This window comes from Dermochelys coriacea, chromosome 8 (assembly GCF_009764565.3).
Source record: "Dermochelys coriacea isolate rDerCor1 chromosome 8, rDerCor1.pri.v4, whole genome shotgun sequence".
Classification (NCBI taxonomy): Eukaryota; Metazoa; Chordata; order Testudines; family Dermochelyidae; genus Dermochelys; species Dermochelys coriacea.
In genome coordinates this window covers 39,063,412-39,091,089 of record NC_050075.1, presented here as the reverse complement: position 1 = coordinate 39,091,089, position 27,678 = coordinate 39,063,412, and the positions used below count along the sequence as shown (strand labels likewise).

The 27,678-nt window shown below is 52.9% G+C and overlaps 1 protein-coding gene across 1 annotated transcript in view; it reads left to right on the top strand.

Moving 5' to 3' along the window:
• The window catches only part of LOC119860072 (START domain-containing protein 10-like), an 86,717-nt gene that overhangs the window by 56,419 nt on the left and 2,620 nt on the right, over positions 1–27,678 (top strand). The window contains exons 2-5 of the mRNA XM_043490962.1: positions 22,730–22,877; positions 23,792–23,895; positions 24,222–24,339; positions 26,295–26,347. Of these exons, the coding sequence (XP_043346897.1) occupies positions 22,730–22,877; positions 23,792–23,895; positions 24,222–24,339; positions 26,295–26,347 (423 nt within the window). The remainder of the gene's footprint in view (positions 1–22,729; positions 22,878–23,791; positions 23,896–24,221; positions 24,340–26,294; positions 26,348–27,678) is intronic.

The window sequence follows — 27,678 nt, the reverse complement described above, 5'->3', positions numbered from 1 at the left end:
TTGGTGACTCCTAGTTCTTGTGTTATGAGAAGGAGTAAATAACACTTCCTTATTTACTTTCTCCACACCAATCATGATTTTATAGACCTCTATCATATCCCCCGTTTTCCAACCTGAAAAGTCCCAGTCTTATTAATCTCTCCTCATACGGAAACCATTCCATACCCTTAATCATTTTTGTTGCCGTTTTCTGAACCTTTTCCAATTCCAATATATCTTTTTTGAGATGGGGTGACCTCATCTGCATGCTGAATTCAAGATGTGGGCGTATCATGGATTTATATAGAGGCAATATAATATTTTCTGTCTTATTATCTATCCCTTTCTTAATTATTCCCAGCATTCTGTTCCCTTTTTTGACTGCCGCTGCACATTGAGTGGATGTTTTCAGAGAACTATCCACAATAACTCCAAGATCTTTCTTGAGTGGTAACAGCTAATTTAGACACCATCATTTTATAGGTATGTAAGCAGAGTCAGAATGAGCTCTACCCTGACATCTGGTGGTGAGTTGTGGAAAAGAACTTCAGGGGCTGAGCTCGTTTGCATGGGCACACCCACCCCACCTAGCATGATGGGACTGCTTGCCCAAATGGTCACTTTGGCTGCTGTGGGATCCCCAGTCTCTTTGTTATTGGGGCAGGAGTAATAAAGTGTTGTTATCCTGGTTATGTGAATCAAGGACAGTAGAACTGTACTTGGCATTTTGTGATGGAGGGACTTGCCCTCAACTAAGTAGCACTCGCTAGGCAAGGGACATAGATTCCAAATACCAGTGAATTGGGGGAAAGAGGGGTTTTGAACATCATTTTGAGTCTATGCTGTTGTTACTTTGTAATAATAGAGCTAATTTTGACTCCATTAGGAGCCTTGTTATATACTGCAGAGCTGAAATAACTGATACCTAGATCTAAGCATTAAGCTTGCCTTGGGCTAGTGCTTCTGAGTGTACCAGCACTGGGGGTCCCATACTGACAGCTGAAATCATTAAAGAGCTGAAGTTACTGAGTGCTGTGTTGAGGGTGGGGGCCTGAAGACATATTGGCAAGTAGCTAGCAGGATGGCTAGTGGTGAGGACTGCAGCAGAACCCCATGGAGAGGCAGGCAATCAGCTGTTGACCTAAGCAATGGAGCATGTAAGATGCCCCCATACCTCCTACCACTTCCACCCAGGCTGGGAGATAAACTCTGCAGACGAACTTCTGAATTCTGGGGGCTGCACTGACCAAGGACAGAAACTGTGGGTGGGGTGACCGCTGGGTTGCTGGACTTAAGACCCTGTGGGGAAAAGGACGCTGCCAAACTTACTTGGGGTGGGTCTTTTGCTCATGGTTTGAGTTATGAATCCTGTTTGTGATGTTTCCCCAACAAAATGCTGCATGTTTCCCTCCTTTATTAAAAGGCTTTTGCTACACTCAGACACTGTGCTTGCGAGAGGGGAAGTGTTGCCTCTTAGAGGTGCCCAGGGGGGTGGTATGTAATTGTCCCAGGTCACTGGGTGGGGGCTTGAGCCGGTTTTGCATTATGTTATCAAAATTGAACCCCTAGATCAGGGGTGGGCAAACTTTTTGGCCTGAGGACTGCATCGGGGTTGCGAAATGGTATGGAGGGCCAGGTAGGGAAGGCTGTGCCTCCCCAAAAACCCTGGCCCCTTTCCCTCCTGACTGCCCCCCTCAGAGCCCCCAACCCATCCAACCCCCCTGCTCCTTGTCCCCTGACTGCCCCCTCCCGGGACTCCCTGCCCCTGACCACCCCTCTGGGACCCCACCTCCTATCCAACTCCCTCCCACCTGTTCCCTGTCCCCTGACACCTATCCACCCCCTGACAGGCCCCCTGGGACTCCCACGCCTATCCACCACTCCCATTCCCCATCCCCTGACCACCACCCCCACCAGAACCTCCACCGCATCTAACCATCCCCTGTCCCCTGACCACCTCTTGGGACCCCCTGCCCCTAACCGCCCCCCCCCGGAATCCCACCCCCATCTAACTGCCCCCTGACTGCCTGCCAGGACCCTCTGCCCTTATCCCACCACCACCACCACCACCCCCGCTCCCCACCCCCTTACCATGCTGCTCAGAGTTGCAGGACTGGCTTATTAGAAAGCCTGGGAGGTGGGCGGGTGCAAGCCACGCTGCCCAGAAGGAGGGGCAGGCCAGAGTGCTCCCTGCGGGGCAGCGTGGCTGCAGGGAGGGGCCGGGGTCTAGCCTCCCCGGGCAAGAGCTCAGGGGCTGGGCAGGACTCTCCCGTGGGGCCGTAGTTTGCCCACCTCTGCCCTAGACACCCGGCCCTTGTTGTTGCCAACTGTGATGGGCAGAATGGTTACAGAGAACTTAGATCCCAACTGTACGGGTAAGCTACCTGGCCATGCAGCAGCCTATTTAGCACCAGACAGGCACTCAGGGAACCTGTGCAGGGACCTGCCACGGCCAGGGGAGGGGCGGCCCTCCCACGGCCCCAACCTAGCCCAGCCCCAACCTGCCACGGCCGAGGCAGCCCCCGGCACCAACTATGCCACAGCCCAGACCTGCCATGGCCAGGGTGTCCCTACCCTGGCCTGGATCTGTCCGGGGCGGCATAGCATGACCCGGACCCAGCCACAGTGTCCCAGCATGAACACAGGTGGCACGGCCTGGACCCAGCCATGGCCAGGGCAGCACAGGGCGGCCTGGCCCAAACCCAGATGGACCGGGCCAGACCCAACTGCAGTTGGGGCAGCACAGCATGGCCCAGACCCAGCCACAGCCCAGACCTGTTGCAGCTGGAGGGCCCATTCCTGAACCCAGCCGTGGCCTGACCTGCGGAGGCAGGGGGACGGGCGCCTATCCTGCGGCCCCGCCCCCAGAGCTGACCCGGCGGGGAGAGGTGCCTCTCTCCCCTAATCCAGCTGCTGCTGCGAGGAGAGAGAGCTAGGGGGAGTCCTCTCTCCCTGCCATAGCCCCAGAATACCTTACCAGATCCCAAACCCCTCATCCCCATCCCCACCCCCACCCCAGAGTCAGCACCCCCAGCTAGATTCCTCACACCCCTGCACCTCAACCCTCTGCCCCAGCCCTGAGCACCTCATCCCCAACCCTATCCTAAAGCCTGCACCCCTAGCCAGAGCCCTCACAGCCCTGCACCCCAACCTCTGCCCCACCCCTGAACTCCCTCCCACACTCTAAACCTCTCGGCCCCACCTCTGCACATGAATTTTGTTATGTGCACTGATATGAAGGTGATGTGCGACACATCACCTCTATATTGGTGCATGCAACAAAATTCATTCTGCACATAGGTGAGAAAAATTAGAGGAAACACTGGTTGGGATTATGGTTTTCAATGTGCATTATTTTGCATTTATCAACATTGAATTTCATCTGCCATTTTGTTGCCGTCACCCAGATTTGTGAGATCCCTTTGTAGGCTCTTCGCAGTCTGCTTTGGACTTCACTATCTTGAGTAGTTTTGTATCATCTGCAAATTTTGCCACCTCACTGTTTACCCCTTTTTCCAGATCATTTATGAATATGTTAAATAGGATTGGGCCTAGTGCAGATCCCTGGGGGACACCACTATTTACCTCTCTCCATTCTGAAAACTGACCATTTATTCCTACCCTTTGTTTCCTGTCTTTTAACCAGTTACCAATCCATGAGAGGACCTTCCCTCTTATCCCATAATAGCTTACTTTGCTTAAGAGCCTTTGGCGAGGGACCTTTTGAAAGGCTTTCTGAAAATCTAAGTTCACTATATCCACTGGATCCCCCCTTCTCCACATGCTTGTTGACCCCCTCAAAGAATTCTAGTAGATTGGTGAGGCATGATTTCCCCTTACAAAAACCATGTTGACTCTTCCCCAACAAATCATGTTCATCTATGTGTCTGATCATTCTTTTCTAGTTTGCTCGGTACTTAAGTTAGGCTTACTGGCCTATAATTGCTGGGGTCACTTCTGGAGCCCTTTTAAAAAATTGGCATCACATTAGCTATCCTCCAGTCATTTGGTACAGAAGCTGATTTAAATGATAGTTTATATACCACAGTTAGTGGTTCTTTAATTTCACATTTGAGTTTGTAAGGAGGGGCACATGTTTCTCCCCTTCTGACAGGGAGGTAGGCTGCACCTCCTTGCTGTTTCTCAAGCAGGGCACAGCTCCCAGCTGGTGAGTCCACCTGGTGATTAATCCAAGTAGCAGTTAGTCCCTCTGCCCATTCCTTCAATCAGGGCAGTGAGCAGTTAGCAGGCCTGGCTGACAATCAAGTCCAGGCCTTAATTAGTCTCTCCGCCCCAGTTCCTCAATCAGGGCAATTCACAGTTTATAGCTCAGGCTGAGTCCCTGTGATACAGCCCAGCAGTTTAGGGTAGGGAATTAGCTCTTAACTGGGAGCAACAGCAAATGCACCTGGCGCCCTAGCTCTGGCATGTGCCAGACCAATTCAGGCCTCCTGGCCTCTGAGTGGGGAAGTGACCATCCTCCACAGATAGGGTGCCTGGGATAGGGGAATGCAGGCCTTCCCACTCCTTTGCATCCCAACCCAGGGCTCTATTAGTGGCAGGGTAGTTCACTACTAGGTCAGCAGGGATCCGCTCGCAACACGCTGGCCAGTTCACAATAATTGCACAGCCAAACCCTATTCAACGTCCCTGGGCTCCTTCCTATCCTCCCCAGTTTGGGGCACCTGGGTCATCCTCAGTCTCTCCAGGCTAAACAGCCAATTGCAGCCCCAGCAGTTTGTCAGCATTGCTGGTCTCCTGCAATTCAGGTAACTCCTCTGGTCCGGCAGCCATCTCCTTCAGCTCTAGGCCCCAGGAGTAGGGAAGAGACATCCTGCTCCTCTAGCAGCCCTCTCCTGACTGAGCTGGGAGGCTGACCTTTTATATCCAGCCTCCTGTCCCACCCCATTGCTTCTGGCAGGGCAGCCGCAGGTGGCCTGGTTCTGCCCACCAGAGGGCAATCTCGGGTCTTTCCCCTTCTGACAGACTGGGAGACCGCGTCTCCTCGCTACAGAGTTCCTTCAAAATTCTTGGGAGAATACCATCTAGTCCTGGTGACTTATTACTGTTTAGTTTATCAATTTGTTCCAAAACCTCCTCTAATGACCCCTCAACCTGGGACAGTTCCTCAGATTGTCACCCAAAAGGAACAACTCAGGTTTGGGATTCTCCCTCACTTCCTCAGCCATGAAGACTGATGCAAAGAATTCATTTAGTTTCTCTGTAATGGTCTTATTGTCCTTGCGTGCTCTGTTAACATCTCGATCGTCCAGTGGCCCCACTGGTTGTTTAGCAGGCTTCCTGCTTCTGATATACTTTAAAAAAAAAAAACTATTACTTTTTGACTCTTTGGCTAGCTGTTTTTCAAATTATTTTTTGGCCATCCTAATTATATTTTTATACTTCATTTGCCAGAGTTTATGCTCCTTTCTATTTTTCTCAATAGGATTTAACTTCCACTTTTTAAAGGATGCTTTTTTGTCTCTCACTGCTTCTTTTACTTTGTTGTTTAGCCATGGTGGCACTTTTTTGGTTCTCTTACTATGTTTTTAATTTGGAGTATACATTTAAATTGAGCCTCTATTATGATATGTGAGGCAGGCAGCAATGCTGTCATTGTGAGGGATGTTGGTATATAGGGAGATGACATCCAAGGTGGCAAGGATGGTGTTCTGAGGGAGGCTGTTAATGTTGTGGTGTATCTGGGGAAGTCAACTGTGTCCAGAAGGAAGCTGGTCCTTTGTGTGGTGAGTGGTTTGAGGATGGGTTTCTATGAGTCCCAGTATTCCTTCAGTAAGAGTACCATGGCCAGATAGGATGGGTCTGCCTGTGTTCCCTAGTTTGTGTATCTTGGGAAGCATGTAGAAGGTCCCTGGGATAGGTTTGTTGGGATGAGGTTGTAGAGTTTCTCTTGGAGTTATTTGGGGAAGGATTTGATGATATGCCTCGGTGAATTGTGGTGTGGGCTCTTCTTTGAGTTCTTTATTGTAGGTGGTGTTGGAGAGTTGTCAGTTGGCCCATTGATGTAGTCTTCACAGTTGAACTAAATGGCACCCCCTTTGTCTGCTGGTTTGATCACTATCAGGTGGTTGAATTTCAGGGACTGTATCACTCTTCTGTCAGTCGTGCAGAGATTGCAGTGGATGTGATATTTGTTAAGGATTTATCATTCAGTTTTTTTCCTAATTTTTAATTACAACCCATATTCAATGGGGACCACATTCTGAAATAAATCTTTCTGGAACCCCCTCTTCTGGACTTCAAACAATCCCCCAACCTCACCAAATTAATCATCAGAAGCAAGTTCTCCACAAACCAGGACACACCAACTCAAAGCAGCACCAGACTCTGACAGAACAATAGGTGCAAAACCTCTAGACATATCTCCATTGCTACGATGATCCACACACCTCACCACAAATCTTTCAGGATCCATGGGTCCTACACATACCTATCACAACATGTGGTATATCTCATCCAGTGCACTAAATGCCCCAATAACAACAGTGTGGGTGAAACCAGACAATCACTACGCTCTCAAACAGAGGCGCCGACTTTCTGAGTTCCCAGGGGGTGCTCAATCTCTGCCCCAGGCTCCACCCACATCCATCCATTTTTTTTCTGTGGGTGCTCCAGAAAATTCTTGATTCGGTCCTTCCTGCATTAAGACTGCTCCCACATCACGCTCGGATGCATTTGTGGTTACTAGGAATGGTTTGTCAAAGTCTGGGGTCCTTAGCACAGGGTCAGACATGAGTGTCGCTTTAAGCTGGTTAAAGGCCTTCTGACACTCTTCAGTCCACTGAACGACATTTGGCTGTTTCTTTTTGGTTAGGTCTGTCAGTGGGGCGGCGATTTGGCTGTATTGCGGTACAAATCGCCTGTAATATCCAGCCAAGCCTAAGAAGGATTGGACCTGTTTTGTTGACTTTGGGACAGGTCACTTTTGGATAGCATCCACTTTGGCCTGTAGGGGGTTGATAGCTCCTTGACCCACCTGATGTCCACGGTAAGTCACTCTGTTTAGGCCTATTTGACACTTCTTAGCCTTAACAGTTAGTCCTGTCTCCCTTATGCGCTCAAAGACTTTTCGTAGATGTTCCAGGTGTTCTGCCCAGGAATCCGAAAATATGGCCACATCATCAAGGTAGGCGACTGCATATTCTCCCAATCCCACTAGGAGACCATCTACAAGATTTTGGAAAGTGGCAGGTGCATTTTGCAGCCCGAAAGGGAGCACATTAAATTCATACAGCCCGAGATGTGTGATGAAGGCTGACCTTTCCTTGATGGATTCATCTAGTGGTACCTGCCAGTACCCCTTGGTTAAGTCCAAGGTAGAGATGAACTGGGCCCATCCCAGTTTCTCCAATAGTTCATCTGTGTGTGGCATTGGATAGTTGTCTGGGCAAGTTACAGCATTTAGCTTATGGTAGTCCATGCAAAAACGATCTCCCCATCTGGTTTGGGAACTAGAACCACTGGAGATGCCCATGTACTGCTAGAGGGGCGGATTACACCCATCTGTTGCATATCCTGGATCTCCTGTTGTATAGCAGTTTTAACTTGAGGAGACACCCGGTAAGGTTGGGCTCTAATTGGGTGAGCATTACCTGTGTCAATGGAGTGGTATGCTCGTTCAGTCAGTCCTGGTGTGGCTGAGAACATTGGTGCATAGCTAGTGCACAGCTCCTTGATCTGCTGTCACTGCGTACGCCCAAGGGTCACGGAGAGGTTCACTTCTTCCACGCCACCGTCACTTTTCCCTTCATAGTAGACACCTTCAGGCCACTCAGGGTCATCTCCTCCCTGGGCTGTAAACTGACAAACCTTTAATTCTCTGGAATAAAAGGGCTTTAGAGAATTAATATGGTATACCTTAGGCTTTCTGTTGGAGGTGGGGAATGCTATGAGATAATTAACAGCTCCCGGGCGCTCTTGGACCGTGAATGGCCCTTCCCACGACACTTCCATTTTATGGGCCTGGAGCACCTTTAAGACCATGACCTGGTCCCCTACTTTGAAGGAACGCTCTCTGGCATGTTTATCATGCCAGGCTTTTTGAGCATCTTTTAGGTTTTTTTTTCTAGCAAGGGCTAAAAAGGTTCGGAGGGTGTTTTGTAGGTTGGTTACAAAGTCCAGAATGTTAGTTCCTGAAGAAGGTGTAAATCCCTCCCATTGCTGCTCCACCAACCGTAATGGCCCCTTAACCTCGCGACCATATACAAGTTCAAATGGTGAAAACCCTAAACTGGGATGTGGTACAGGTCTGTAGGCAAAGAGAAACTAGGTCCAAATCATTGGAGGGCTCATTTACGAATTTACGTATCGTGGCCCCCAAAGTTCCATTAAACTTCTCCACCAGGCCATTTGTTTGATGGTGGTAAGGAGTGGCAACCAAGTGATTCACCCCATGAGCTTCCCAAAGGCTTTCCATAGTTCCCGCCAGGAAATTAGTTCCTGCATCTGTAAGGATGTCGGAGGGCCAACCTACCCTGGCAAAAATGTCTGTTAGTGCCTGGCACACACTTTTAGCCTTGTTGTTGCTTAGAGCTACTGCTTCCAGCCATTGGGTGGCAAAATCCATGAAAGTCAGTATGTACTGCTTTCCTCTGGGTGTCTTTTTCAGAAAAAGATCCAGAATATCCACAGCTACTCATTGAAATGAAACCTCAATGATGGGGAGTGGTTGGAGAGGGGCTTTGATCTGGTCTTGGGGTTTTCCCACTCTTTGGCACACTTCACAAGACCAGACACAGGTAGAAACATCCTTGCCCATTTCCTCCCAGTGGAATGACTTTCCCAAATTGTCTTTGGTTCTGTTCACCCCAGCATGGCCACTAGGATGATCATGGGCTAAGCTTAATAACTTTACCCTGTACTTAGTTGGAACTACCAACTGTCTCTGAGGATGCCAGTCTTCCTGGTGTCCACCAGAAAGAGTTTCCTTGTATAAAAGTCCTCTTTCTACAACAAACCTGGATCGATTAGAAGAGCTGAGAGGCGGTGGGTTGCTCCGTGCTGCCATCCAAGCTCTCTGGAGGCTTTCATCTGCTTCCTGTTTGGTCTGGAACTGTTCCCTTGATGCTGGGGACATCAGTTCCTCATTGGATTGTGGACCTGGGCTTGGTCCCTCTGGAAGTGATGCAGGTGATGGGGTGTTTCCGTGCACTGTGAACCACTCTCCGCTGGTGCACTAAGTTGGGGTTCAGGCTCCAGCTGAGCCTCTTCATAGAATCATAGAATATCAGGGTTGGAAGGGACCCCAGAAGGTCATCTAGTCCAACCCCCTGCTCAAAGCAGGACCAAGTCCCAGTTAAATCATCCTAGCCAGGGCTTTGTCAAGCCTGACCTTAAAAACCTCTAAGGAAGGAGATTCTACCACCTCCCTAGGTAACGCATTCCAGTGTTTCACCACCCTGTTAGTGAAAAAGTTTTTCCTAATATCCAATCTAAACCTCCCCCATTGCAACTTGAGACCATTACTCCTTGTTCTGTCATCTGCTACCATTGAGAACAGTCTAGAGCCATCCTCTTTGAAACCCCCTTTCAGGTAGTTGAAAGCAGCTATCAAATCCCCCCTCATTCTTCTCTTCTGCAGACTAAACAATCCCAGCTCCCTCAGCCTCTCCTCATAAGTCATGTGCTCTAGACCCCTAATCATTTTTGTTGCCCTTCGCCTCTTGTGTTGGGTTATCTGCTGCTGCCAGTGCAGGTTCGGTGGGGCCTTCTGGTCTTGGGGTTGCAAACACTGGATTCAGTGCTGGCAATGGTTCTGGTGCTGGTTGTTCCGGTTCTGGGATTGGCTCTGTCTGGGTCTCTGTGACTGGATCCACTACTGCTGTTGCAGCCGTTGGCATGTGATCCGGTTCCATGACCTCTGACCAGGTCCTGGTAGAAGTCTATGGAACAGAGCTAGGTGTGACAGCTTGCTTAGCCTGGCCGTGGGTGACCATTCCCACCCTTTTGGCTAGCTTCACATGATTGGCCAAGTCTTCCCCCAACAGCATGGGGATAGGATAATCATCATGGACTGCAAAAGTCCACATTCCTGATCAGCCCTTGTACTGGACCGGCAACTTGGCTGTAGGCAAGTCAAAAGAGTTTGACTTGAAGGGTTGAATCGTGACTTGGACCTCTGGGTCGATTAAACTGGGGTCCACTAAGGAATCGTGGATAGCCAACACTTGTGCTACAGTGTCCCTCCACACTGTGACCTTCTTCCCACCCATACTCACAGTTACCCTCAGAGCAGAGGGAATCTGGGAGGCATCTGGGCCTGAGGACCTTTGGTGGGACTCCCAAGCAATGAACTGTAATCTGTTGGTATTCTTGGGGCAGTTGGCCTTTACATGCACCAGCTCATTACATTTAAAACATCGTCCAGCTGACTGGTCACCGGGGTGAGGTGGGTTGCTGAAGAATAGTGTGGCGGGATGATAAGGTGTCTGGAGTGTTCCTTGGGCTGCCCCCAGCAGTAGGGTGTGGTCTGAAAGTGTCCCTTCTGGTATCCGCTCCAACTGTGACCAGGGTTGTTTCTCTCTCCTCCCTCCACCCGTTTTGTTCCGGTTTGCCCCGCCTCTCTAGTGGTCTGGGACTGCTCGTATTGATCAGCATAAGAAGCAAGACTTCCTGCTGAGTCCATTTTCTTATCCCATAAACACTGTTTTATATCATCCTTGGACATATTCAGGAATTGCTCCTGTATCATCAAATCCCGCATTCCTCCAAAGCTAGTTACATCCCATCCTTTGAGCCATTTATCAAACAGATCTGTCATCTGGTTTACATAAGCCACATTACTTAGTCCAGGTTCTCTCTTAAGGGCTCTAAATTTTACTCTGTAAATTTCAGGTATAACTTGAAATTGTTTTAAAACCAAATCCTTGAATTTATTATAGTCAGAAGCCTCCTCGATAGGTATCTTATTGAATATGTCCAGAGCTCTTCCAGTAAATTTTGCAACCAATGTGGTCATCTTGTGAGCTTCAGAAATTTTATGGAGTGTGCACAGTCTCTCAAAAGTGAGGAAATATTCAGCAATATCACTGGATTCATCATACTGTGGACATAGTCGCTCCCATTTGTGGATTGTTAGGGAAGGATTCTTAGGGTTATTCGGTATATTCTGCTGAGCCTTTGTCTTCTCTATCTCCAGTGCATGCTTCCTCTCTTTTTCCCTCTCTTCCCTTTCTTTTTCTTTTGCCTCCATAGCGCTCTCGTGGGCAGCCTCTTCTGCCTCCACCCTGGCTTTTTATTTGGCCACTTGTGTATCAATCTCCGTCTGTCTGAGTTCTATCCATCTTTCATATTCCTTCTGTCTTTCCTCAGCTTCCAATCTGGCTAATTCCAGTTTCTGTTGAACACTGCATTCTGTCATCCTAACCTCTCTGTGTTTAACCTAGCTATACTCAAGAGTTAGAAAGAAAGGAAAAAAAACCTGGCTTGTCAAATTTTGCTGTGCTGAAACCTGATACATTTTGTCTCTGATAGCTGTTCTCAGCCTACAGAAAAATCCTTTTGTTATGGAGATGCTCTATCCCCCAGGCAGAGAGAGAGAAAAACTCTAACTGCTTTCAACTTAAAACCTGCTTCCAAGCAGCCCAAAGGAAAAAAAAATTGTCCTTTTAAAATCCTACTGTGCTTCTGGTTCAAAATGATCCCACCTCTCTGCCACCATGTCAAGGTTCCTTCCCCACTCTGAACTCTAGAGTACAGATGTGGGGACCTGCATTAAAGACCCCCTAAGCTTATTTCTACAGGCTTAGGTTAAAACTTCCCCAAGGCACAAAGTCTTTGCCCTTGGATTAGTAAAACGCTGCCACCACCAAGTGTTTTAGACAAACAACAGGGAAAGGACCACATGGAGTCCTATTCCCCCAAACCCTACATCCCCTTTCCTGGGGAAGGCTTGATAATAATATCCTCACCAATTGGTACAGGTGAACATAGACCCAAACCCTTGGATCTTTAGAACAATGAAAAATCAATCAGGTTCTTAAAAGAAGAATTTTATTTAAAGAAAAGGTAAAAGAATTACTTCTGTAAAATAAGGATGGTAAATACTTTACAGGGTAATCAGATTCAAAACACAGAGAATCCCTCTAGGCAAAACCTTAAGTTACAAAATGACACAAAAACAGGAATATATATTCCCTCCAGCACAGCAAATTTTACAAGCCATTAAACAAAGAAAACCTAATGCATTTTCTAGCTAGATTACTTACTAACTTTACAGGAGTTGGAGAACTTGCATCCTTGATCTGTTTCCGGCAAAGGTATCACACAGACAGACAAAAACCCTTTGTCCCTCCCCCCCGCTGCCACCGCCTCCAGATTTGAAAATATCCTGTCTCCTCGTTGGTCATTTTGGGTCAGGTGCCAGCGGGGTTACCTGAGCTTCTTAACCCTTTACAGGTAAAAGGACTTTGCCTCTGGCCAGGAGGGATTTTATAGCACTGTCTACAGAAAGGTGGTTACCCTTCCCTTTATATTTATGACAGGGGCAAAGGCCCCTGGCTCTTCTACCTCCCACATGGTTAGCCTAACCACCAGACTACAGAGTTATTCTCACAGTCATGCAAGGTAGATAACCAACAGGAGAACTGGCAGCAGTGGGGAGGAACAGCTAAGAACCTGCAGGACTAAAGCCTGGGGCTGCTCCTGCTGTATTGCTGAAGCTCAGGCTAGAGTTTTGCTGGAGGACCCTGGGCAGCTAAACACTGCAGGAAGTATCGCCCAGCAGGCCCTGAGTGGCAGCCCCTTGCAGCCCTCTGATTGGCTCTTGCTGGTATATAAACCAGGAAGCCAGCATGAGGAGCTGTCTGGCAGGTGCCTGCTTGCTTCTCCTCCAGCTCTCACCTTGCTATGGGCCCTAAGTGCCAGCTTCTGACCCTGGTTTGTCCCTGACTCTGCTCCTTGCCTGCTGCCTATCACCTGTGCCTGGCCCATACTCCCTGGTCTCCTGTCCACAACTGGTAACTGACCAGTGCATAGGCCCCCTCTATAGAGACCTCACGTATACCAGCCATGGAGGTGGCCTGTAACTCTGCCCCAGATATGGCTTAGTCTCTAGAGCCTGGCTTGTTTGTGGGGGCTGCATTGCACTGATTGTTTTCTGCCTGGGATTCTTAGGGGTGAGCATGCTGAGTGCTCCGTGGGCACTCCCAGCACTGCGACCTCATGCACCAGAGGGTAGGTCTCAAAAGATCATGGAGTTAGCTTGAAAACTGTGAGATTTTATATGTTTTGGGTTCTCCAGATCCATGTTGGGTCCTAAGCCTGTAGGAGGCGGTCAGTCACATTTCCCAGCTCCCAGGGGTGCTGGAACAATTTTTATAGCGGGGGTGCTGAGAGCCATTGAACTAAACTGTATATGCTAGAAACCACTGTATATGATGGTAACTGTATATGAACCAAACTGTATATGCTGGAAACCACTTCAAGCCAGGGGGTGCTTTGGTACCCCTTGCACTCCTAGTTCCAGCTCCTATGCCAGCTCCTTTCTCTGCTACCATGACTGCGAGCACTAGCAACTTACTTCATTAAATGAAAGCTGAGATTTCTGTGACATCACGTGACTTCTGGAGCTGGGCCTTTAAGCTAAACACCAAATATGATGAGGGGTGGTTACAGTATGTTCCCGAAATGCAGAGGGACAGCCGCTTGGTGGAGTCCCAGCAGAGATTCTGCCCTATCAGTTTCCAGTCTGCTCAGACAGGACAGATAGGGGAGGTGACTTGGCCAAGCACACAGCGGCTCAGTAGCAGAGCCAGGAATAAAGCCAGGGCTCCTAAGTCCCAGCCCAGTGTGCAAGTCACCAGACTAGACTGTTTCCTGCTCTGAAATGAGTGAGACCCACAGGTTACTTCCACTGCTGCACAAACAGCCCCTTGCTTCCACACTCACACTATCCCCCCAAACACACACCTCACACCCTCCCCCCAAAACTTCTGCACAAACACCCTCTCCAAGCCCTAGACACTGTGTTAGATTCCTGAGGGCAGGAAGTACAGTAGCTTTTGCCCCGAGTCATTAGCCCTCTCCCCTTGGGGCTGGCCCACGACTTCGGTGTATGAACACATCTGCCCCTCCACCAGCGTCAGCCCCACACCCACCCAGGCCTGGGAGTGCCAGGGAGGGGCTGTGTGCCCCTGTGCCAATCCTACACAGAGACATGTCCAGGGATGCAGTCAGGGCAGGGTGGAGCAATGGGACTCCAGAGCCCTGGGCTCTAACCACAGACCCAGCTTGCTAACCTGCACGTATCCTTGGTGTGTGCCCACCTTATGTCTGAGGCCCCTTAGGGTGGGGACATTCACCCAGGTTAGCACACACCATTTTGAACACTTCTCCTTTACACACTCTGTTGCTCTTCCCATGTTCCCACTTGGGCAGCCCATTCCCCTGTCACGGACCCACAGGGTTGGTGCTATGGCCCCAGCTTTGGAACAGCCTGCAGGAGGAAACCCTCAGTGTGCCAATGACTCACTTAGTCCCACACAGCTAAGTGCCATTTACACCTGTGTCTTAGCTACCCCAAGAGCCAACAGCCCCTTTTCACCCACTGGGTAACAATGCAGCACACTGGGGAACCTGAGGCACACATAGGCTTTATAAAACTACAAAGTTCCCACTTTGTCCCATCCCACCTCCCCAGCAAAGCTCTTCCCCCTGCAGTGGCCATGGGCAGCTCTGGCTATTGGGACTCAAGACTTAGAGGTGGGCCAGGTGCTGGCTGCAGCAAGGGGCCAGGAGGGACTGGGGGAAGGGAACAGGGAGAACGGGCTGGGCCCAGGAGGGGAACAGCAACTCAAGGAATGGGTGCTGATTAAAATCAGTTGCATCCAGCTGGCGCGGTGGCTCTGCAGTGCTCTGGTTAGGGTGGCACTGGAAGGCTGAGCTGTGCTACCCCTGCCAGGGCCCAGGGATGCTGAGCAGGCCCTGCATGATGAGCTGGGGAGACTCAGTTTAAGGTGATGTCAGGCCTGTCCCAGAAAGCACAGGCTGGCCCTGGTCTGTTAGAGTACACAGGTCTGGAGCTGGGAAGGAGCAGCCTAGATCCATGGCCCACAATGGCGCTTAGTCTTACCTGAGAAATCTGCTGAATCAAGTGTGGCTGGGGCACCCTCCAAAGATGCCTGCACACCAGAGCCGTGAGAGCTAATGCGGATGATGCTGCTGCACAGAGAGAGCTGTGCTGGGCCAGGCCAGGGTAGGGGGAACCCCAGGCCCTGGGACCCCACATGCAAGGATTCGGCGTATGCCTCAGGCACAGGCCAGTTCCCAAACAGGGAGGAATGTCACATGATGGCTACTGTGTCACCCCCGTCCCCAAGCGCCTGGCAGCAAATCCCAGCTGCACTGACTGGAGCTGGGTAACCAGCTGATGTGCGCTGTTCTGAGTGCTGGGCCTAAGGGCCTTGCAGAGTCCCTGCTGAGTTGAGGAGCCTGCCCAGTGGCTTGTGAAGCCAGTCCCAGGATGTCCATAAAGCTGCTGAGATCCTGAGATCCCAGGAAACCTGCAAAGCCTGATTATCGCCATCATCACTGCATTAAATACTGCCCCTCCCTGCCCTGGTCCAGGCTGCTCCCAGCTCCTGCGAATGGCAGGGCACTGGCTGGCTTTCCAAAGGAGTCCGTGAGTTATGCCAGGTTTCAGAGTAGCAGCCGTGTTAGTCTGTATTCGCAAAAAGAAAAGGAGTACTTGTGGCACCTTAGAGACTAACAAATTTATTAGAGCATAAGCTTTCGTGAGCTACAGCTCACTTCATCGGATGCATTTGGTGGATCCGATGAAGTGAGCTGTAGCTCACGAAAGCTTATGCTCTAATAAATTTGTTAGTCTCTAAGGTGCCACAAGTACTCCTTTTCTTTTCGTGAGTTATGCATTAGTGATACTGAGCTGCTGAGATACAAGGCCTGTCCTGCTGGAGCACCAAAGCACTTTCATGGATGGTGCGCACACAGTGTAGCCCAGGGGAGCAGCTGCTGATCCCCACCACCCTCCCCCAGCCCGTGATCCCCAGTCAGTGCCATGGCCCTGTGCAGGCTCTGCTAGGAATGAAGGGGAGAAGGGCTCATGCTCAGAGAGGGGAGTGGGGTGCTGGCCAGGGCGCTAGGCTGTGCTGCCAAATCTGAACTGGCCCCTAGTGCAGCAGGGGGCAGTCTAGTGCAGCACTGGCTGGGGGGACTGGCTACACATGGGCATACACACCACCCACTGGCTACACATGGGCATACACACCATGCCCAGGGGCTGCCAGCATTCCAAGAGTCACATGGATGCTTGGAGTCCGCACTGGGCTGCCATAGTCAGATCCCCACTGGTGGCATTTCCTTCCTGTGGGACTGGCCTGAGCTCAACCGCAGGAAGCCCTGGACATGGGAGCTAGTATGGAGCACATGCGCCTTAGAGCAGCCAGGAAGGCCTCCGGGGGTTAACTAGCCAGCATAGGCAGGGTGTTCCCAGAAGTGTGTTTATCCCCAGGATGTGGGACCCTTGGACCACTCTGCTCCAGTTCAGGCTGCATGGATTTCGCAGCCTGCCTTGTGGTCAGCAAGCTCGAGGGGGAGTCTGGTGATGCTCCCGGGGGCTATTCAGGGTAATAACAGAAAACACTTTGAGTCCTGTAGGAGAGCAGCTGCTCTGCATCTTCTCCAGCCAGTGACCACAGGGCAGCAGGAGAGTGGTCCTGCCATTGTTGAGGTCATCAGGACAGAGCTGGCCCCATGGCACAGCTGCCATGCCACGTCTGTGACACAGGCACTGTCAAAGGCACCAGGACATCTCCTGGGGAGACCGACACAGGAAGGTTCTGATGATGGGCAGACGGTCACACAGCCAGGAGCAGCAGAAGGGTCGATAGCTGGCACTGTGCACAGGTCCCATTGTTGGGGTGGGTGTGGTGGGCGTAGCAATAATATACTAGTGGGTAGGAAAGGAAAGGGAATTTAAAAATTGCTAATTGCCTATTAATGGTGCAAACCAAATCCTTCATCTTCCATTTGTTACTCATTCCTCCCCACCCCACCCTGCACTGAGCGTCACAGCACGGGGATACCCTCCCTACAGGGGCCCTGGGTATCATTGCATGGCGGTACCTGCCCCACAGGGTCCCTGGGTATCCCTGCAAAGGGGTACCTGCCCCACAGGGGCCCTGGGTATCTCTGCACGGGGGTACCTGCCCTAAAGGGAACATTCCTAACTATGCATGCTTTTATCATCTCTCCTGCCTGCTGGGCTAGCTCTCCTGCACTGCTCATGTGTGATGTGCAGGGTGTCAGAGGGGCAGAAAACAATACACCAGTCATGGGCTCTCACTGTTTCTGACCCAGTGCATTATGGGCCAGTGCTAGCTGGGGAGATTCATTGAGATTCAATGTTGAGTTCTTGAGCTGCCTCTATATGCACTGATTGCCCAGTCAGTGGGATGTGGGACAGCTGCTCCTCATCCTGAGCCAGGCAGGATGCACTGTGCCCTCCCCCACTCACTCTCCAGACTTGACTCCCGTGCTGTGGGGCTAGCCTGCAGCACAGAGGAAGGAAATTGTTCCTCTGCCACTGAAATGGAGCTGGGGCCTCGTGGAGCTGAGCTGGATGTGAGTTAGGCCATGTACAGCTTCACCCCCATCCGGAATGTGTAGAGGCTGTGTGAACATGGGCAGGTGGAGAGTCTCTTTAGGTGAATGGCCACACAGTGTGTGTCCTCTGGCGGGTGTGTAACTGTGCATGGAAGTGTAGGGTGGTGGGGGGTGATTCTGTGTGGGGGTGCATGCACACACATATGCTGGGGATGGCAGAATGGCCCAGTGCTTAGGCATCAGCTGGGGCCTTGGAAGGCGTAGGTTTAGGTCTCTGCCACAGTCTCTCTCTGTGACCTTGGGCCAGTCACTCAGCCTGCCTGGGCCTCAGTTTCCCCGTTAAATGGCCCTGATGGTGCTGCCTGGCCTCCCCAAGGTGGCTATTGATGTGGGGCTCAGAGACTATAACAATGGGAGCAGATACATAGCATAACACTATTGCAACTGCTTTAGAAAACTTGCATTGTAACTCAGCATCTTGCAGCCATGACCAGGGAGCGAGATGGTCTGGAACTCACGTTTTGCTCTGAACCCTCACTCAGACCCTTCCCAGAAGGCTGCTTCCCAGCTTGCATTTCTCATGCATGCTCCCTAGCCAGAGGAGATGGGGAGTGAGAGGGCAGACTCTGCAATCAGTCTGGCGGTGCATCTTAGTCCATCAGTGCCACTCAGGGCACGCACCTTGAAGGCAGAACTTGCACTGTTGTCACCAAGGGCCTGGCTTGGCTGCAGAATCATTGTGGCAGGTGGTGCACAGGAGGAGGGAGCCTGAGCTGCTGCCTGGAGCTCAGGCTGGCTGTCAGAACAAGCCTCTGGAGCAGGCACGTCTGAGCTGGAGTCGCTGTGGGAGCTGCACCCACAGCTCACTGGGCTGTTTACAGAGGCATATTCAGTTCAACAGAACACAGGCACTCTTAAAACTCCACACGTCTGCAATCCAACACCCTTAGCTCTGCCCCCAGCCCCACTACCCAGGGCTCATAGGGAGCCTGAGAGCAGCCCAACTTCAGAAATGTTTCATGGCACTGCCCCCGCTGAAAGCGCCCCCATTCTGGCCATGGGCTTCAGTGTGTCTGTGACTGTGGGACTCCAGCACCCGCCAGACCGGGGGGTTGCAATGGAGCCTGTGAGCGCCTTGGGAACAAGGGGGTCCCGGCAAAGTGGGGTTTCCGATCTGTGTGGCACAGTCTGGGGGTCCCTGGATTGCAGAGGGCTGGGGAGGGAGCTGTTTCTGGATGGTGCTTTGCAGAGGGGCTGGGTGCACATGCAGCAGCTGAGTTGGGGACTTTGGCCTCTGTTGGGACAGCCATGGAGATCCACTGGCTGGGAGCTGGGGTGTTCATGGTGGGCGGGGAAAGGGGGGCTGATACAGGGGGAAGCTGCAGAGACATATGTCCCAATTTCCAGCTGTGAAACTCTAACCCTGGTGAGCTAGGGATGCTTTAATGCATGGAGTTCTTGTGTCTTTCTGGCTGAGCTCTGCTAAGCCCACTTCTCAACGCCTCCAGTTAGTTAAGTCAAGCTGCAGACCTGGGGGTTTGGAACCTGCCCACCCCAACCACATCGTTGCTCAGATACTCTTCAGCATTGTGCAGTTTGCCAGGTGCACTCTGGGGGTATCCTTACTGGCCCCTGCATAGGCAGTACAGCAGAAAAGGGGGCCCGGGCCTCTCTGTCCTAGGTACAGCTTCACCCTGCACCCAGAAGTGCCCGTTGAGGGCTGAAGGCTGCAGGCCTAGGAGGTGGACATGCGATGGGGGCAGTCAGCAGGCTGCCAGAAGTTCCAGCACCTGCCCACAAGAGGAGAGGAAAAGAGAGGATAACGTTTCACCAGTGTCGTCATGAGGCATCTGCTCTGCAAACAAACTGGGCCAGGAGGTGCCTATGGGGGACTTCTGGGGGGAGCTGGGCGGGCCCGTCAGAGATTAACTGGCGCACGTGTGTGTGTGTGTGTGTGTGTGTGTGTGGGAGAGAGAGAGAGAGAGACAATGGCAGGCTATACAAAGGGCTGTCTCTAATTACCTGGCAGTTGCTGAGCACCTCATCAAAAATGCAGGGCCTCTAATGAGGAGTCGTAGAGGTCTCCATCAGCCCACCCGGTGCTGCGCCTGCAGCCACACAGCATTGAGGCCACCCAGGCTGGGTGGGCTCATCAATAATGCACCCGCTCTCTTGAAGACTTGATACCGCGCTGCAGCTTGGGTTACCAGTTAATAGCTTTGGTTACCGCTGATCTCAAAGAGCCCAGCCAGGGGCCGGGGAGAGAAACCCAACCCTGCTTGCTCTGGGGTGTGATTTGGATGGGACAATGCACAGGGATGGCTGGATCGGTTTTCAGATGAGAGGGTTTCATTTGGTGGGGGGTGGGGAGAGATTGGCTGCCTTCAGCGTTCACAGCCCCAGGGCCCACCTCTCACACCCCCACCTGGTGGAAGAGATCTCCCGCTCAGCATGCAGCTGCCCCTTGTCTCAGGGAGTGAGAGGCCAAGCCACTGGGCAAAACAAGGCATGCCCAGGCAAGCGCTCTGACAGCTCCGGCCACCCCAGCACCAGTGCCAACCTGTGTGCGTAGATTCTACCTCCCGGGAGCTGGGCCAGTGCTCGTTGCCTACAGCTTCCTGGGGCAGAGAGTAGCCAGTCCCTCAAATACCCCAGCCCCTGCAGGGTCTCAAGGGCCTGTCCCCTTGCAGTGAGGGTGGGTGGGATGGCTCCAGGACTCTCCCAAAAAGCCCCACACACAGCTAGGTCAGGAGCTGGAGCCACCAGCCAGCTTCCTGCCCTGCCAGCAGCAGTGGGAACAGACCCACCCCCTCTGGGCCTGGCACATGAGCCTCGCCTGTCAGAGCTGCTGGACCCATTGTGAGCTCCGAGCCAGTGGAGTGCTCTGTGCGCCAGCCCCTGGAGGGGGACAGAGAGCTGTGCTCTGTGAGCCTGGGGCACACACAGCCCCAGCCTGGAGAACAGAGCAGAAAGCCACAACCTCCGTGCAGGCAGCAGAGCCTCAGCAGGGCTGGGATCCCATGAACTTCCTCCCAATCACCTCCCTCTGTCCTGCCCACCCTGCCACTGATAGTGAGATGCACCGGAAGCAGTGAACACAGGCTCCGGGGAGACCCAGCGTGGCCCCTGACCCCGCAGTAGCAGGACCTGCTCTCAGCACAAGTGGGGGCCACATGATCAGACCCACAGAGAGCAGGAATGGTCGTTCCTGTCAGAGATCTCGGTGAGGGGCACTGCTCAGAGCCCAGATGGAACGGTCAGACCGCCCAGCTCCCCCCAGAAGTCCCCCATAGGCACCTCCTGGCCCATCCGAGGAGAGACCAAAGCCCATGCCAGGGTGCAGCCCGTCACCCTGAGTGCCCTCTGGGGATGGGGATGGGCTCAGTTGTGGCATTTGGCTTGGCTTGGCATTTTTAATATGCATTTAATTCCAGCCTCTGCCATGTTCCAGAGGTAGCCCCTTGGGATCCCTGGCCCAGGTCATGTGACTGGGGCAAGGGAACAAAGCCAGCATCCCTGGGTGTCACACATTAATTCCCCAGACCTCTCCCCCTGCTCTCAGGCTCCCATAAGCCCACTGTATTGCCAGCTGGCTGTATATCCAGCAGAATCCACCCTGGGCCAGCTCTGTGTGACTGAAGAGTGGGTTTGGGAGCTGAGGCAGAGCTGGGCAGGCAGGCTCAGGTTGCTGTTAATGGAGCAAACTGGGACGGTCCCCTCTGCTGTCCTGGAAAGTCGGATGTTTGAAAACCCCGCTTTAGAAACCCATTACCTAGAGGAGGGGTGATCAGTTGTTCTCCTTAGCCCCAGGACAGGACAAGAAGCAATCAGCTTCAGTTGCAACCTGGTTGGTTCAGGCTGGACATTAGGAAACATTCCTTACCAGTCAGGGTAGTTAAGCACTTGAATAAATTGCCCAGGGAGGTTGTGGATTCTGCCAGTGGAAATTTTAAAGCGCTGGTTAGACAAACACTCATCAGGGATGGTCATAAGAACAGCCATACTGAGTCAGACCAAAGGTCCATCTAGCTCAGTATCCTGTCTTCCCACAGTGGCCAATGCCAGGTGTCCCAGAGGGTATGAACAGAACAGGTATCATCAAGTGATCTATCCCCTCTCGCCCATTCCCAGCTTCTGGCAATCAGAGGCTAGGCACACTACCCCGGCCCATCCTGGCTAATAGCCATTGATGGACCTATCCTCCATGTATTTATCTAGTTCTTTTTTGAACCCTGTTATAGTCCTGGCCTTCACAACATCCTCTGGGAAGGAGTTCCACAGGTTGACTGTGCATTGTGTGAAAAAAATACTTCCTTTTTTTCTGTTCGTTTTCTGTTTCTGTTTTCTGTTCGTTTTAAACCTGCTGCCTATTTGCCTATTCATTTGGTGGCCCTTAGTTCTTGTGTTATGAGAAGGAGTAAATAACACTTCCTTATTTACTTTCTCCACACCAGTCATGATTTTATAGACCTCTATCATAGCCCCCCTTAGATGTCTTATCTAAGCTGAAAAGGCCTAGTATTATTAATCTCTCCTCATACGGAAGCTGTTCCATACTTCTAATCATTTTTGTTGCCCTTTTCTGAACCTTTTCCAATTCCAATATATCTTTTTTCAGATGGGGCGACCACATCTGCACACAGTATTCAAGATGTGGGCGTACCATGGATTTATGATATTTTCTGTCTTATTATCTATCCCTTTCTTAATGATTCCCAACATTCTGTTTGCTTTTTGACTGCTGCTGCACATTGAGTGGATGTTTTCAGAGAACTATCCACAGTGACTCCAAGATCTCTTTCTTGAGTGGTAACAGCTCATTTAGACCCTATCATTTTATATGTATAGTTAGTCCTTCCTCAGTGCCGGGGGCTGGACTACATGCCCTCTGGAGGGCCCTTCCAGCCCTAGATTGCAGTTATCCTAGCACGCACTCTCCTGAGCCACCCTCCATACATATCCACACACTAGCCGCGATGAGCCACACTAGCCCTTTGTGCCAATGTACCTGACAAGCATGGTCAGATGGCTGCTGTCAGACGCATGTGCCCCTCTCTCACACTTGCCCCTGGCGCGCCCTGCCCGCACCCCCAAGCCTGTGCAGGCATGTTGGGCTCCTGTCAGTGCCTCGCTGACTGACGGCCCTCCCTCCATCATTCCCTTGCAGCTGCGCATCACCTGCAAGGACGTGCCGGCCGCGACGCTCTACGATGTGCTGCATGACACCCACTACCGCAAAAAATGGGACTCCAATGTCATCGAGACCTATGACATCGGGCGCCTGACGGCCAACGCTGATGTGGGATACTATGCCTGTGAGTGGGGGCAATGGGGGGCTGGGGAGGTGGGGCAACAACCCTCTCCTCCCCTGGGCCCTTCACCTGCCACCCTTCCCGTCAGGCAGGGCCTCAGCCCTAGTGTTGCCAGGCATCTGGTTTTGGACCAGAAAAGGGACCCTGGCGCCTCCAGTCAGCACCGGTGATCGGGCTGTTAAAAGTCTGGTCGGCGGTTCAGTGGGGCTAAGGCAGGCTCTCTGCCTGCCCTGGCTCCGTGCTGCTCCCGGAAGGAGCCACCAGGACCCTGTGGCCCATAGGCAGCCAGAGAGCCTCCATGCACCGCCCCCACCCAAGTGTCAGCTCCGCAGCTTCCATTGGCTGGGAACCGTGACCAATGGGAGCTGTGGCGGCTAGTGCCTGAGGACACAAAGGCACTGTGCAGAGCCACCTGGCTGCCTACGTGCCTAGAGGCCACAGGGATCTGGCAGCCACTTCCTCGGAGCTGCTGTAAGTGCCGCTAGGACCTTGCACCCCCTCCCACACCCCAACCCTCTGCCCCAGCCCAGAGCCCTCTCCTGCTCCCCAGACTCCTCATCTCCAGCCTGCACCCCAACCCGCTGGCCCAGTCTGGAGTCCCTCCCACACCCCAAGCCCCTCATTCCTGGCCCCACCCCAGAGCCTGCACCCGCAGCCCAGAGCCCATACCTGCTCCCTCTCCCCAACCCCAGCCCGGTGAAAGTGCATGAGAGTGGGGAATAGAGCAAGTGGGGGGCAGGGCCTCTGAGAAGGGGTGGGGCAGGGTTTGGTTTTGTGTGATTAGAAAGTTGGGAACCGTACCTGGCCCTGCGTGAGGTCCTAGCTCTGCGAGTGAACCCAGGGCGGGATGTCCCTGGGAGGGGGTGGGGAGACATGGCTGCAGGTGCTTGGGGGATAACAGACTCTCTCCCTTGCAGGGAAGTGCCCGAGCCCCCTGAAGAACAGGGACTTCGTCACCCTGCGCTCCTGGCTGCCCCTGGGCAACGACTACATGATCATCAACTATAGCGTCAAGCACCCGGTGAGCCCTTGCCCTGCTGACCACAGCTCTGCTCCTGCTGCCTGGCACCACCCAGGGGAGCCAGGCCTTTACCGAGCACCGCCCCTTCCGCCAGCTTGTCTCCCCAGCCTGGCATCAGGCACTGGCCTTTTGGCTCAGGGGCAGGGCTCAGAGCAATGCTGGTGGGAAAGGCCCACCCAGGCCACGCCTTGGTGCTGGCCTGGCCTCCCAGCCACAGGGGACACAACTTGTGGCAGAGCAGGCTAGAGCATGGCCCCTGTGTGGCGTGGCTGCCCGGTGAGCCTGTGCACAGCAGGCACTGAGCTGTGTGCGGTGTCTCTCTGCAGAAGTACCCACCACGGAAGGACTTTGTGAGGGCTGTGTCCCTGCAGACGGGCTACCTGGTCAGGGCCAATGGCCCCCACGGCTGCACCCTTTACTACCTCACCCAGATGGACCCCCGAGGTGAGCACCCAGCATGGCACATGAGCCAGGGGGAATGCTGCAGTTCCTCCTGCTGCGTCAGAGGTGGCTTGGGGGGCAGAGGTAGCTCCATGCAGTGGGAGGTAATTCTTGACATGCTGTACCTGGGAGGAGACACCCCCGCAAAGTGATGGGGCCAATTTCTTGGCACCCCCCCAAACACAAAGCTGGTGATGAACAGTGAGGCAAGAACATGGACCATCCCCAGGGGGGCCTGTCCCCAAGGGAGCAGCCAGCCCTTTGCTTCCCTTCCCTTCCCAGTCAGGGCAGGGGATATCAGTAGGGCAGCAGAAGACTATGTGAGAGACAGACAGACAGACAGACACACAGCTCCACCTGTCTGCTCAGTGCCCATGGCTGGTGGGGCTTGCTGCCCACTCCCCCTGCCCCCCATCCCCTTTCTCTGCTAGGCTCCTGTGCCCGCCTTGGGTGGCCTGGCCCATTGGTTAGTGTTTGCCAGCTGCTGTGCCCTGTGCTCGGCTCCACCCAGCTCACACCATGGTTATGTGCTGCAGCCTTCTCTTCCCTGCTATCACATCAGAACTAGCCCCTGGTCCCCCACCCCCGAGCCTATCTCTAGGCACCAGCTTTCTGGCATGAAGAACGGGGCAGCAGTCCCACAGCGGCAATTTGGCAGCAACTGCTGGGGGCGGCAAAATTGATAGAGCCACCTCTGTCTCCAGGGCACTGACAGCCCCACAGCCCTGCCCCCTGAGCCCATCCCCAGGGCACTGTCAGCTCCACAGCCCCCCCCAAGCTCATCCGCAGGGCCCTGCCAAGCCCCACAGCCCTGCCCCCTGAGCCTATTCCCAGGGCACTGACAGCCCCACAGCCCTGCCCCTGAGCTCTGAGCCCATCCCAAGGGCACTGACAGCTCCACAGCCCTGCCCTCCAAGTTCTGGAGGCTGCTGTTGGCTAAGCAGCTGTTGATATAGGTTTCAGGGTCCCAGGGCAGCCCAAACCTGCCCCCTTTCAGGGAGTAGCACAGTGGTGCTGAGGCTCATAGGATTTCTGTTGCTGGGGGGCACACTGAGCACCCCTGGACTGAAGTCACTGAAGTGGGGAAAAAGCTGTATAGGGCTATATAGAGCCAGAGTCCAGCCCTCTGCCCTGCTCAGCCCACAAGAAGAGACAGGTCCCCAGCCACTCCGAACAGTGCTGAGGAGGGAGCCCCCCTTCAGCCGCAGCCATGGGGCTGGGCACCCCACAACTCCAGCACTGGGATCAGTCAGGAGCCACCACAGCAATGGGGCTGAGAGGGACACTCAGCCAGCCAGGAAAGGCTTGACCCCTGGCTTATCCTGCAAGATCTGGTGCCTCCTCTACCTGCCCCAGGTGTGGTTGCTGGGCCAGCAGACTCAGCTCAGCTGGGGAGCTCTCACCTCCTTCCCAGAGCTCAGCTGGATGGTTATGGTTAATTACAGCTGCAGCCAGTACCCTTGGAGCTGCTCAGATCTCCCACCTGAGCCCTGCCCCAAGGAGCTCCCTGTGGAATTTAGGCAGGGGCCTGGTGGCTTCCATGGGGTACGCCAGGGAAAGCTGCTCCTTGGTTTTATGCATAAACTGGTTTCCTGGTAGTGTCTGCAGCATTACTGACCTTCTGGGCTGGAGGAAGAGACCAAGCCAGCCCACTGTGCGCCAGGCAGGCCTAGGAGCCCCAGGGAGTGCTGGCCCTGTATACACTAGTGCTCCAGCCCTGCCATCACAGGAGATTTAACATGAAACTGAAGTACAGACAGGAGCTTAGACCCCCTGGTGATGGGGCATCAGCGCCAGGGAGGGATGGCTCCACGGAGTGTACACTACCTGCTGTCAAGCTGCCTTTCTGGTATTTACACTGTTGGACTGCCAGAAACAAGGACAGAGAGAGACAGGCAACCCCAGAGGAGCGCTGGAGCTGCCTCTCTTGCTGTCTGAGTAACTCAGGTTTGTTCTAGGTTCGTTACCAAAGTGGGTGGTGAACAAAGTGTCCCAGTTTGTGGCGCCAAAGGTAAGCTGGGTGCGGAGGCGGCTAGGTTACCGCATGCTGGCAGGAGCAGCGGGCGCCAGCGGGTTCAGCTTGCAGCACCTTCCCCTTTAGCCAGCTTGCAGCACCGCTCCCCTTTAGCAGAGTGATAGCTAAGCCACGCCTGGAGGCTGTTATCAGAGCAAGGCCTGATGAATGGAGCAGTCTCCGACCTGGCCTGGCCATGCCCCCGGGGGCTCTGCTTTCCCCACTCTGCTCACATAGGCCTCGGCTACACTAGAAATAGTTTGCCAGGATAGCTACACCAGCCGCTGACCCCTAGTGATGACAGCTTGCAACAGCAAAAAGGCCTTTTGTCTTCTCAGCACCGGCTTGGCTAGTGCAGCCGTGCAGAGCACCCCATTGGGGTGCAGCGTGACTGGTGCTGTTCTGCCGGCATAATCACACCCTGAGGAGTATGAGCTATCCCAGCAAAGGAGATTACAAAGACTGGAAAAGAGACAACTGAGGAGGACTATGATAGAGGGCAAGAAAATCATGGCTGGTGTGGAGACAGTGACTACAGAAGTGATATTCACCCCTTCACATAGCACACAAACCAGGGATCACCCACTGAAATTAATAGGCAGCAGGTTTAAAACAAACAGAAGGCAATACTTCTTCACACAATGCAGTTAACCTGTGGAACTCATTGCCAGGGGATGTTGTGAAGACCAAAAGTATAACTGGGTTAAAAAAAGAATTAGGTAAATTCATGGAGGATAGGCCCAAATGGCTAGTAGCCAGATGGGCAGGGATGCAATCCCATGCTCTGGGTGTCCCTAGCCTCTGACTGCCAGAAGCTGGGAGTGGACGACGGGATGGATCACTTGATTGCCTGTTCTGTTCATTCCCTCTGAAGCACCTGGCATTGGCCACTGTCAGAAGACAGGACACTGGGCTAGCTGGACCATTGCTCTGACCCAGTAGGGCCACCCTTATGACTCTTTTGCTGGTATAAGCTGCATTTCCACAGGGAATTTTGCCAGCAGAGCTATACTAGCCAACAGAGCTAAGCCAGCAACACTTGGCAAAATAGACCTGGCCCAGGTCATTGGCTAGAACTCACAGGTTCATATCAGTGTCCTGTAAGCAAATAACCATCAGATGCAGGAATGGGCTTCCCCTTACTGACTCCTTCCCCTTACTTTTGGTACTGGGAGCTAGCCAACCAAAAAAAAAGCCCACTGAGTTTTAGTAAAGGGACAACAATCCCCTTATACACAGGTGCCTGTGGGCCCAGGGAGGAGCATGGCAGTGACAGGGAAATACAGCTGGGCAAAGCAGGAAGAGACAAGGTTCAGGCAGGCCAGCCC